The 12,772-nt window shown below is 39.2% G+C and overlaps 1 protein-coding gene across 1 annotated transcript in view; it reads right to left on the minus strand.

The window, feature by feature from the left end:
• foxk1 (forkhead box K1) overlaps positions 1-12,772 on the minus strand; it is a 130,547-nt gene that overhangs the window by 43,342 nt on the left and 74,433 nt on the right. Inside the window, exons 3-5 of the mRNA XM_043711910.2 lie at positions 10,461-10,617; positions 5,618-5,764; positions 1,243-1,436 (exon numbers count right to left, since the gene is read on the minus strand). Of these exons, the coding sequence (XP_043567845.1) occupies positions 1,243-1,436; positions 5,618-5,764; positions 10,461-10,617 (498 nt within the window). The remainder of the gene's footprint in view (positions 1-1,242; positions 1,437-5,617; positions 5,765-10,460; positions 10,618-12,772) is intronic.

Below are 12,772 nucleotides of genomic sequence, written 5' to 3' on the forward strand. Positions count from 1 at the left end.
TATCATGCTGCTAAATTCAGAAAGGATCCAGACCCAACTTTAAAATGCAAGTCTAGCAGGATGTCCAGAACACTAGGCTACAACATGTATTAAGTCCAAAAATCCTGTGTTAACAAAATTCAAATTCCAGTTTAAAATTTCCACTTGAAAGACCAGCAAACCATCAAGTCTGGAAAACGCCAGATTTGGTTACATGGAAAGCAATGAACATGATCAAATACTTCTGTCTGAAATAGTACTCATTTCCAGGTCACTAAGCAAAACAGTAGAAGATGGAAATCAGCACTAAAACTCTTCTGCTTACTATCTGGAAGCCAGAATATTACTGCTTCGGTAGGATGTCTGTCGTTCTTTGACAAGAAAAAAAAAGGAACGTAATGGTAAATCAAAGTTGGTAAATATCCTAGAGCGGGAATAGACAGCCAATGAGAAGAGGGACAGTAACTGAATCCAAACCGATGAAATAGGAAACCCTTATGCATGGTTTGATTTTTCCTTGTCTTGGGCCATTTTGGTGAATTTTCAAATTTCCAAATTCAACAGCTAAGAAATCATTTTCATTACACTCACTGTGATGTTCTGTGAGCACATTGCTACAGTATAATCATAGTAGGAACAACAGAAAACACTTACTCAGCTCTGCACACAGCCAGAGGACAGCACAAGGGAAAAAGAAGGCAAAACAGTCAGCACTATTTACCATATAGTCTTTTTTTTAAATCAGAGCATTTGGGGATTACTTGGGATACCACAACTATTATAGGATTACGGCTGTTTCTGCAGTGAAAGTTTTAATTTAAATGAGTCAAGTAACAGACTACTGAAGACTTATGTTTTTAGCAAAACAGCCCAGGGTTATCTACGTCTTAACGCATTCATAGTATTTCCCACATGATTCCAGTACAATTTGGGACTATCTTTTTACCAAAGCATTCCTCGGCTGGATCTAGTACACAAGTGTAAGTCACTTTTCAGACAGACACATGTAAGGAGTAACTACAAATAATATACAATGTGTTGTCTGTACAAATCAAGAACTTGCAGCTCTACAGTTTTTCCCATTATACCTAAAGCAGGTGCATGTTATTCAAGATTTTGTCAGGATCCTGGCTACCCTTGCACTGATCAAATCTTTACACAGCGTGGCTTAAGGCATGAGCTGACGAGAAAACATTCCACTGTGTTCTACAATTTTAAAACCAGTCAATAATACTCAAAATGCAAATTGGGAAAGCTTCTAACCTGGAAGAAATGGGTCCAAATGGCATCCTGAAACAAGAGACCCCTCGCTGCCTGCGTTTTCGGAATGCCTGCTCCACCAACTTCGCCTCTGATGAAGGGTCAATTCTCCAAAATGACCCTTTTCCAGGTTCTTCCTGTGACCGTGGTACTTTGATAAAATAACGGTTTAAAGAAAGGTTGTGTCGGATTGAATTCTGCCTCAAAAGAAAAGAGAAAATACTGAAAACTCAACTGCATTTAAATTTGCAAGATGGGACTGACTGAACAAAGCACAGCAATTCAGGATCAAGTCCACCTCAACTCAATTATTTTGGGTCCACGATAAATAATCAAGATGTGACATTTTAAAGATTGTTTAACTTTCCAAGTAAATATAAGCTTAACATAGTATCATACAGCAGAGTCCATTTGTCCCATTGTGTCTGTACTACCTTATTAAATATGCCAACCAAATTAGTCCCATCCCACTGCTCTTTCCGTTCAGCCCTGCAAATCTTTCTTTTTCAAGTCTACTCTAAATTCCCATTGTTAAAATAGAAACCAAAGTGCAGAACAAAAACAGCTTATTGTCCATTCCAGGTAACTGTCAACAACTCAATGTCCTTTGTGAAATCATTCACACACCAAACGTAGGCAAACCAAATGAATTGTTTTCTTTTCTGTTTATACTGCATCTTGTTTACAGCTCTACATTAAACCCATCTATCGAGTGATTGCTGCTCCCTGCTTCAAATCATCAATACAGTTTTCATGCCTTTAAATATACTTGTGGGAGTACAGTCTTTAATCTATTATTGTTTCTCCTGCTGGATGAAGCAGTTATTGATTGAGTTTTGTTTCCTCCCACATATCATTTTATTTCACTTTTGTCCAAAAAACAAGCATTTGAGATAACAAAAAAAATTTAGACAGGCTTTGCTAATGACAAAAGCAGCATGTATACATGAAACATTCTGCATGTGCATTGTAATTTTGCAATTCAATCACACAAAAACCTTTCAATGAATCAAAATAAACAAAAATGTAAAACTTAAAGAAATTTGCTTTGACTTTGAATCTTTGATTGTTCTGTCTTTCCTACTCTGGTTCAGTGTGATTTGGACAAGCTTACAGAGTGGGCAAATACATGGCAGATGCAGTATAATGTGGGTTAATGTGCGGTTATCCACGTCGGTAGCAAATGAATAAAGGTGGATGATTATCTTAATGGCTGTAAATCGAGACGGGGAATGTGCAACGAGATCTAGGTGTCCTTGTACACCAAGCTGAAGGTAAGCATGCAGCAGGCAATAAATAAGACAAATAGTATCTTGACTTATTCATAATGAGAATTTGAGCTTGCTTGAATTATACAGGACTGTGGTGAGACTACACCTAGAATACTGTGCACAGTTTTAGTATCCTTTTCTGAGGAAGGATGTTCTGTCTATACAGGGAGTGCAGCAAAGGTTTACCAGACTGATTACTGTGATGGCAGGAGTGACATATGAGGAGAGATTGAGGGTTAAGATTGTATTCACTGGAGAGTAGAAGAATTGGTGAGAGTGGGTGATAAAGTACTAACAGGGCTAGACAGAGTAGACGCAGGAAGGATAGTCCTGAAGGCGAAGGAGTCAAGAGTCAGGAATCACAGTCTAAGTAAACCGGGTGAACATTTCAGACTGAGAGGAGGAGGAGAAATTACTTCATCTAGAGAGTGGTGAGCCTGTGGAATTCACTACACAGAAAGCAGTCAAGGTCAAAATATTGTATGATTTCAAGAAATTGGAACACCTGGGGCTAAAGATATTAGGATATCAACAACAGGTTCATGCTACTGAGTTGGATGATCAGCCATGATCATAACAAATGGTGGAGCAGACTCTAAGGACAGAATGGTCTATTCCTGCATCTATTTTCTATGTTTCTATAATTCCCAACAATTATTTTAGATACAAATAATTCATCCACTCCTGTGTTGTCCACATTCTCCTAGTTAAGAGTTCAAGCACATGGTCGATACTAAACTAGAATTGTAACTTAGAGTCATTGATGACAATTTTTAAGTTTTCATCGTTTCTTTAGAATGTAGAATTGTATCCAGAATCATAGAATGTGTTATGGCCGTGTTAGGAGAGGCTGGGCTGATTCTTTTTCTTATCCCACTTCTCAACTAGTCACAAAGTTTTAATTCAGAAGGAATGTTATATTACCAATGATATCTAATATATATTAGAGTGTATACGGCTCAGTATCATAAAGAAATAAACTGAGTTACTTAATTTTTAACAAAGGACTTAATTTATTATAAAACAATCTATTCAAGCAAAGGGGCAAAAACAATTAACAAAAGGTTTAAAATCCACAAATAGGTACCACTATCCTTTTTGAAAAACAGTACACACATCCTCCTCCCAGCTTGTTAAAAAAAACTTTGAAGAGGACTATCATAAAAATAAGATGGCCAAGTAACAACTAAATTCAGAAATGAAATTCAGGTTGTAGTTGAAACCACTTTCCATGTAAGCTATTAGCACTGGGGTTTCTTCCTGGATCAGTAATGGCTGGATGTTCTCTTTTTCTGTATACAGTGGTATCAATTCATTCTCCTTGCCAATGAAATCTTCTAGTGGGCTTTCTACTGTCTTATTGATTTCTTTCATCATTTACATAAACGATTTATGAGATATGAAACATAGAGATATGGTTAGTAGGTTTGCAGATGACCCCAAAATTGGAGGTGTAGTGGACAACGAATGAGGTTACCTCAGAGTACAACGTGATCTTGATCAGATGGGCCAATGAGCCAAGGAGTGGCAGATGGAGTTTAATTTAGATAAATGTGAGGAGCTACATTTTGGAAAGGCAAATCAGGTCAGGAGTTATACACTTATAGTCATAGAGATGTACAGCATGGAAAGAGACCCTTCGGTCCAACCTGTCTAAGGTCCTGGGGAGTGTTGCTGAACAAACAGACCTTGAAGTGCAGGTTCATAATTCCTTGAAAGTGGAGTTGCAGGTAGATAGGATAGTGAAGGCAGTGTTTCGTATGCTTGCCTTTATTAGTTATGAGCTACAGGGAGAGCCTGAACAGGCTGGGACTGTTTTCCCTGGAGCTTTGGAGGCTGACGGGTGATCTTATAGAGGTTTATAAAATTAATTTTTACACCCATTAACTAGATCAGGTGACATCTCCCTGAAAGTGCTAGAGACTTTATCTCTCCATTAAAATGGCTCATTCTTTGCAAATATAACATTGTTGCTACTCTAGTCAATGCCCATAGCTTCGAAAAGCATTCTTCCCAGATAGTTCAGACATTTTGTCCGATCATATTATAAATACTTTTGATAACACACCTTTAGTCAGAAATGATATAGCACAGAAGGCGGCCACTTAGCCCACTGTACATCGTTCAGTTCTACCCCCAGCCCATCGCACCTGTTTCAAAGACTTTGAATTTTTGCAAATTATCAAATCGGCTTTTATCATTATTTTAAGCAGATCATTATAATTTTGTGTAATTTCTTCTACTCATTATCTCTTTTTTAAACAGATTTCAGATAAAGAATGCTTGTCAACTCCAATACGGACAAAAATAACTTTAACTGGATGGAATCTAACAAGTAATGTTCCCAACAGATTTGTACTGGAGTCTTAAGTTTCATCATATTTTACAATGACCTGGAAAGAGAAATAAGACCTGCACATCCAAATTTAAAGACAGGAATAAGAAATGCCAGAGAGAAGCAAGATTAACAGAAACAATTTAAAATGATGAGCAAATTACTCAAATAGAGCTCAATGCAGAAAAGAAGGTCATCCATTTTGGATTAAAGAAAGGCAAGACAAAGCATCTTCTAAATGGTGAGAAACCAGGAACTGTAGTGAAGCAAGGTGAGTGTCCCTGAACATATAAGTCACTAAAACATTGTGTACCGGCACAAAATGGTTATTGAGATGGTGAAATCAATGAAATTCTTTGTTTCAAGGAGTCTACAAAATGAAAGATGGAAGGGAAAAGAAGAAAGAGAATTACAATAGTGCTTACATTCTAGGCAACTTAAGGATAACACTTTCGCTATGGAAGCAATATAAAGCAGATTCAGCATAATACCAGGGCTGTATCAGTCCAAATTAAGAAGACTGTAGCAAAAGCCTGGCTTATATTCCTTAAACACAGTAGATTGAGCAGCAATCTCTAAGCTGTTTAAAACAACAAAATAATTTGATAGGCTAAATGTAAAAAAAAAACTCTTCTCTCTGGTGGAGGAATCCCGAACAAGGAAGCAGTCTTCTAATTAATAGGATACATAATCTGGTAAATTTATCATTCATGGTGTAACTAGGTAAATTATCAAATAATTTCCTCCACAATGTCACTGAGGATTCACCCACCTGCCATCCTTTGTCAGCTGTCCTGTAGTAAGGATAATGCTTTGTGATATGTGCGTAGATGCCACTTAGTGTTAGCTGTTTGTCCTGAGCAGAAGATATGGCCTGCACAATCAGCTGTGCGTAGGAATATGGGGGTTTTGAATCATCCTGGTCAAAAAGAGCGAGAGAGAAAATTAACAAAGTCTGATACACGCAGAAAAGGTAAACATTTTTCATGAAATTTAATTATTTTCATTAATATTAGATAAATCCGGGTATAATATAACACAGAATACAGGTGTGGATTATAAAGTACCACCCTTGATGATACATTCCTATAAAGATTCTGAAGCACATCGTGAAAGGGCAAGTGTTCCATCCTGAACATTTCAGTTACAATTAGAGATTGACATACGATACTAAGATGGAGAAAGTGAGGACTGCAGATGCGGGAGATCAGAGTCGAGAGCATGGTGCTGGAAAAGCACAGCAGGTCAGGCAGCATCCAAGGAGCAAGAGAATTGACATTTCAGGCATAAACACTTCATCAGGAATGGGTGTTTATGCCCAAAATATCGATTCTCCTGCTCCTCTGATGCTGCCAGACCTGCTGTACTTTTCCAGCACCATACACTCGCTACTACACTAAGGTGCTTAGAATTCAATTTTCATACTTGTTTCCACAGAAGACAGACCACATGGACCAGGATGATGCATTTTGATCTTCAGTCTATGCTGAGATACATGATGTCAAATGGAGTAGTGCTGGATATAAGTATTTGGGTACTATATCCCCAAAGTGGTATGAATAGCAGCAGGTTAAACAGAAGGAGTTGCCACTCTGGATTAACATCAACATCCAGCATTTTTGCTAGCAGCAATACTTATTGATTTTAGACAACAACAGTCACCTCTGAAAACTCAACTAATTCAGACAAGATAATAAAAGAGCTGCTGAGACCAGAATGAGTCATAAACGTCAGCAGCAAAGAGGCAAGGAAAGGGAGAAATCTAGGGAGAGGGGAAGGACACCTCAGAACTGTGAGCTTCACTTGCATTGGGAACCACAGAGAATGCACATAGACCTGGAAGACATGGGTACAGTCCTCAATGAATACTTTGTGTCAATCTTCACAATAGAAAAAACAACATAGTCCTCCACTCTGATATCGATACCTATGAAATATTAGAATAACTTAACATATATAGAGATGAAGTTATCGAAGATTTAGCAGTAGTGGACAGGTGAATACATCTGCAAGCCCAGATAAGTTGTATCCCAGGCTGTTTAGAGAATCAATGCAGAAGATATCAGGGCCCCTGGCTGTAATTTTCAAATCCTCTCTAACCACAGGTGAGGTGCTAGAGAACTGGAGGACTAATGTTGTCCCATTGTTAAAATAAAGGGAGGGAGGGGGGATAGATAAGCCAGTAAGTTTAATTTCAGTAATAAGGAAGCTATTATAAAGAAGTCCAAAGAAAACAATATATGTGCACTTGCCAAGAGATGGATTAATCCAAGATAGTCACCATAAATTGCTGCCAGACCTGCTAAGTTTCACAAGCACTTTCTATTTTTGTGATGAAGGTAATGCATTTGATAGGTCCCACACTGACTTAGCAAGGCTTTTGTAAGGTCCATCACAACAGACTGGTTAAGAAAATAAGAGTCCATAGGATCCAAAGCAAAGTGGCACATTGGATTCAAAATTGGCTGACAGTCCTCAGCAAAGAGTGACGGTAGAGGGATGATTTTGTAATAACAAATCTGTTTCTAGTGGGGTTTTGCAGGGTTCAGTACTGGGACCTTTGTGGTGTACGTAGAACATAGAACATTACAGCGCAGTGTACACTTATGATTTACACTTAAATGTCGGGGGTATGATCAAGAAGTTCATAGATGACACAAGAAAATGGGAGGGTGGGAGATAGTGAGGAGGATAACCCTAAGCTGCAGGAGGAGATTAACAGACTGGTCACACGGGCACAGCAGTGGAAAAATAGATCACAATGCTGTACTTCTCCTCCCAGCTTACAAGCAAGAATTGAAGCGTGAGGACCCAGTACAGAAGGGAGTGCAATACTGGTCTGAGGTAATGGAAGAGTTTGTACGGGACTGCTTAGAATCAGTGGACGAGTCCATATTCAAGAACTTAGCAGCCAACACAAGCGAACATGTCACGGCTTCATTAGTAAGTGCGTAGATGTCTACCTGCCGAAGAAGTTAATCCGAATATTCCCCAAATGAAAGCAATTGATGAACCTGGAGATCCATTCCCTACTGAGACATTCAAGTTGGGTGACCTTGACATATACAGGAAATCCAAGTATGACTTTCATAAGGCTAATGGTGCTAAGAGACAATACCAAACTAAGCTTGAGACTCAGACTAACCACACGATACCCATAAGTTGTGGGGAGGCTTATATGACATAACTGGCTACAGCATGAAGTCGAACAGAATCATGGGCAACAATACATCCCTCCCTGATGGGCTCAATGCATTCTACGCTCGTTTTGAACAGAAGGTCAGTGAAATGTTCACCATCCCAACAGCCTCGGATGCACCTCCATCCACAGTCCCCACTGCAGACATTAGATCAGCCTTCTTGAGAGTGAATCCACAGAAAGCAACTGACCTAGACAGAGTCCCCAAACGTGCACTTAGATCCTGTGTGGACCACCTGGTGGGAGTATTTGCAGACATTTTTAACTTCTCCTTATTACCATCTGAAGTCCCCTACTTGCTTTACGAAGACCACAATCATCCTGGTGCCAAATTACAAAATTAAAATTTTGTAGTGTGCCTCAATGATTAATGCTCAGTGGCTCTGACCTCCATAATTAAGAACTTCAAGAGATTAGTCATGACTCATATCAACTCCACTTTACCAAATTGCCTTAATCCTTTGCAATTTGCCCATCAGTGCAACAGGCCCATCTTCCTGGCCCTGCATTCGTCCCCGGAACATCTGCATAGCAAGGATACTTACATCAGGATCCTACAAATTGACTACAGCTCCACCTTCAACACCATAATTCCAAACAAACTCATCTCTAAACTCTGAGACCTAGATCATGGCTCCCCACTCTAACTGGGTCCTCAACTTCCTGACCCATAGACCACAATCAATGGGAACAGGCAATAACACCACCTCCACCATAATCTTCAAGACTGGTGCCCCGTAGGTTTACATAATTAGCCCCCTATTATACTTCCTTTACACTCATGGCTGAGTGGCCAAATTCCACCCCAACTCCATTTACAAGTTCACAGTTACCACCACCACAGTCCAATGTAGGTTGGACCTCAGACAATGACTAGAAAGATTACAGGAAAGAGATGAAATGCATAGGGCACAGTGTAAAGACAATAATCTCTCCACCAACATCATCAAAAAAAAGGTGCTGGTCATTGACTTCAGGAAGCAGAGTGGAGGACATGCCCCTGTCTGCAATGGTGCAGAGGTGGAGGTGGTTGAGAGCATCAATTTCCTGGGAGTGATGATCACTAACAATCTGTCCTGGTCCACCCACATCAATGCAACAGTCAGTAAAGGATAACAATCCCTCTACTTCCTTAGGAGGCTGAGGAAATTTAGCATGTCCACAAAGACATTTTTATAGATGCGACATAGAAAGCATCCTCTCTGGGTGTATCTCAGCATGATATGGCAGTTGCTCTTCCCGAGATGCAAGAAACTACATACAGTAGTTAACATAGTCCAGTCCATCACACAAACCAGCCTTCCAACTGCCGACTCCATCCATACCTCAGGAAAGCAACCAACACAAAGGCCCCTTCCATCCCAGTAATACACTCTTCCACCCTCTTCCGTCAGGCAGAAGATATAAAAGTCTGAATACATGTGAGCTGATTCAAGAATAGTTTCTTCCCTGCGGTTATCATACTTTTGAAAGGATCTCTCAAATGTTGATTCTGATCTTCTCTGCAGCTGTAATACTGTATTCTGCACTCTGTGCTATTAACCTGATAAACTTTGTATGGTACAATCTGCCTGTATAGCACATAAAACAGCACTGTGTACTACATTTGACAACAATAAATCAATCTCATCAAACTCAACTGGAATTCAACCAGAAGTAGTACACTTGGTAGGTATAATAAGGGATTACACGTACTGTGTGTAGGATCTGGAAATTCTTGAAGATCAGAGGGACCTTAGTGGTGCACATTCACAGATCCCTGTCGGCAGCAAGCCAGGTAGGTAAGGTTGATAGAAAGGTCTACAGGATACTTTATCTTATTAGTTGATGAATTGAATTAAAGAGCAAGGTGGTTATGCTGGAACTATATAAAATGCTGGTTAGGCCATAACTGCATGCAATTCTGGTCACCGTGTTATAGGAAAAGTTTGATTGCATTAGAGAGCTTGCAAAGATGATTTACCAGGACATTCCTTGGGCTGGAGGATCTGAGCTGTGAGGAAATAATAGATAAGCTGGAGTTATCGTCCATGGAGCAGTGGATGTTGCTGAGATGACCCGATATAGAGGTCAACTGGATTGAGGGCCAAGGAAAGGATGGATATAGCAAGTTAGGAATCAATAATGAGGGGCACAGATTTAAGATAAGAGAAAGAAGGCAAAGAGGGGAGTGCAGGAGAATTTTGTCTCACTCAGAGGGTAGCGGAAGTCTAGAACTCACTGCCTGAATGGATAGCTGAGTTAGAAACTCTAACATTTAAGCAGTATTTAGATATTCACTTGCGTTATCGTAGCCTCCAGGGCAATGAGCCAAACATTGGAAAATGGGATTAGTGTAGCCACGAATATGATGGGGTGCATGGCGTCCTGCAGTGCTATAAATGTCTGAGTTTATAAGCTTAACACATTTCCAAACCTTAGGGCTGTCACCACCAGATGTTTCTGCCTGTTGCTCAGATGCTGCTTTTTCTGCAAACGCTGCTGCTAGCTGGAGGTCTCTGGTGATGTTGCGTCCAAACCGGTAACCAGAGGAGCCGGCACCACGTGGACTCACAGGACAGGAGTTGGGGACACTGTTCAAAGTTGAAAAACATTTTCGATGAAAAACTGCCATATGTACAAAATCTTCTGAAAAACAAAATTGATATATTAACTTTTGGGTTTGACTAACCAATTTAATAGCAGTTCATAGGCTTAGGTAGAATGTAAGCACATGGCACTTATTGGATTGGTTCTTAAATCATTTAATTTTGCAAAAGAGGTACTTTAAACAATTCTGCTTTAAATTTTTTTTCTAAATAATCCTCCTCTCATTTCTCCCCTATTATCTCACCCCCAAAAAACTCCTATTTGCCTTTTCTCTAGCTTTTTGTGCTGCCCACATACTGTGCAGCATCCTATTGCATATAAATGATCAAACTATTGGACCACAGCCAATACCCTAGTGACATGGATTACATTCCCAACATCTCTACTTTCTATCTCTCATTAAAACAGTAAGGGCTCTCCCCACATTTTTACTTGTTCTCATCATGCTTAATTTTTACAAGATTAGTTTCTGCCATTCATAAAATGATACCACCCATTAGCATATCTTCATTTTCCAGAAGGTTATTTACTCCCAGGCACACTTCACATAATTTTCTAAACATTTACTCAATACAAGCAGTGAGGTAAATGAGAGGCAGGCTCTCTCCATCCCAACTTTTCTTCTGACATAGTTACAAACCAGAATTGATCATTTGGTGCAACTCTTCAGGCACAGAACATCTAACATTACAGCGCAGTATAGGCCCTTCGGCCTTCGATGTTGCGCTGACTTGTGAAACCAATCAGAAGCCCAACTAACGTACACTATTCCATTATCATCTATATGGTTATCCCTTAGCAGTCCGAGTAAAGAACCTATCTCTGACATCTGTCCTATATCTATCATCCCTCAATTTAAAAGCGATGTCCCCTCGTGCTAGCCATCTCATCTGAGGAAACAGGCTCTCACTGTTCACCCCATCTTGATTGCAATGCTCTTTACCACAGTCTGTAATGACTCTTTTGAACAATAAGTTATCCAATGCTGGTGATCTGTCAAATGTGATTACTCCAAGAGAAGCATTAAGGGCTACAAATAACATGTATGCATGCTGAAAAACAAACAGCAAAACTCAAAGATTTTGTTCAAGTAGAGATGGAAAAAATGTGCAAGTGCAGTAAAATTTGGATGCTAATGTCACATTTTGTGAATACTCTGCTGGTAGGAGAATTAGCACTATAACTAAAATGGGATAGTGTAGTCAAATTTAATCTGGTACTTTTGATGGTACGGTAAAAGTCACAATGCTGGGCTTTTCCATATAAATTATTTAAGATAACTAGCATTACCAGTGTGCCTTGCAAACAGCTCAAGTGCAATAAAAATAAGTGTATTCTTTGTAGATTGCAGAGATATAGCAGACTTCTCCATTTCAAAAACTACACCTGCTTGATCAGAAATCTCAAACCTTGTAAACTAAACCTCATGCTGTTTACCAAGGCCAAGAAACAACTAATTTATATAGTACCTTTGATGACTTCAGAATACCAAATTGCTACATAGTCATTTTTATTTTAATTGTAGTCATTACAAAGAGGAAACATAGCAACTGTATTCAAATCTTGGCACTGGACCCAAGAAAACTATTACTTGCTTAGCCGAGACCAACACAAACAGAAGTTACACCTATAGTATATGGTCAACCAGACTAACTATCATAGAAAAATGCAGTTCTGTACAAATTGTACACTGCAAGTCTTTAATTTCTTAACTTAACTATATTTTCATGTACCATTATTATATTAATATGGCACCTTTAAATTATAAAGGAAGTCCCAAAGCACTTCACAGAAACTTTATTAAAGAAAATAGCAGAGCAACATAAACAGTTCAGTCAGTTTACTCAAAGCTTAAACAAAGAGGTAAATATCAAGAACACTCAAAGGCCAAAGTGAGATGGAAAAGTGAAGAAGAGGTGTAGAGAAGGAACTCCGGAAGTTAAGACTTAGACAACTGAAACATATTTATTCTCGGATTCTCCATCATACAGTACAACAGAGTTCAAACCACTAACAAAACATTGCATTTCTGGGTAGTCATGGGAGTTTCCAGCATATGAAATCTGTTCCTTTCCTTTCTTGCCACAATGCAGCCCTGCAATCCCCTCCAATCAAAATAACAGACAAAACAGTGACAGG

This window comes from Chiloscyllium plagiosum, unplaced genomic scaffold (genome assembly GCF_037043375.1).
Source record: "Chiloscyllium plagiosum isolate Xiang-an unplaced genomic scaffold, Cpla_swu_hap1 HiC_scaffold_20, whole genome shotgun sequence".
In the NCBI taxonomy this organism is placed as follows: domain Eukaryota; kingdom Metazoa; phylum Chordata; class Chondrichthyes; order Orectolobiformes; family Hemiscylliidae; genus Chiloscyllium; species Chiloscyllium plagiosum.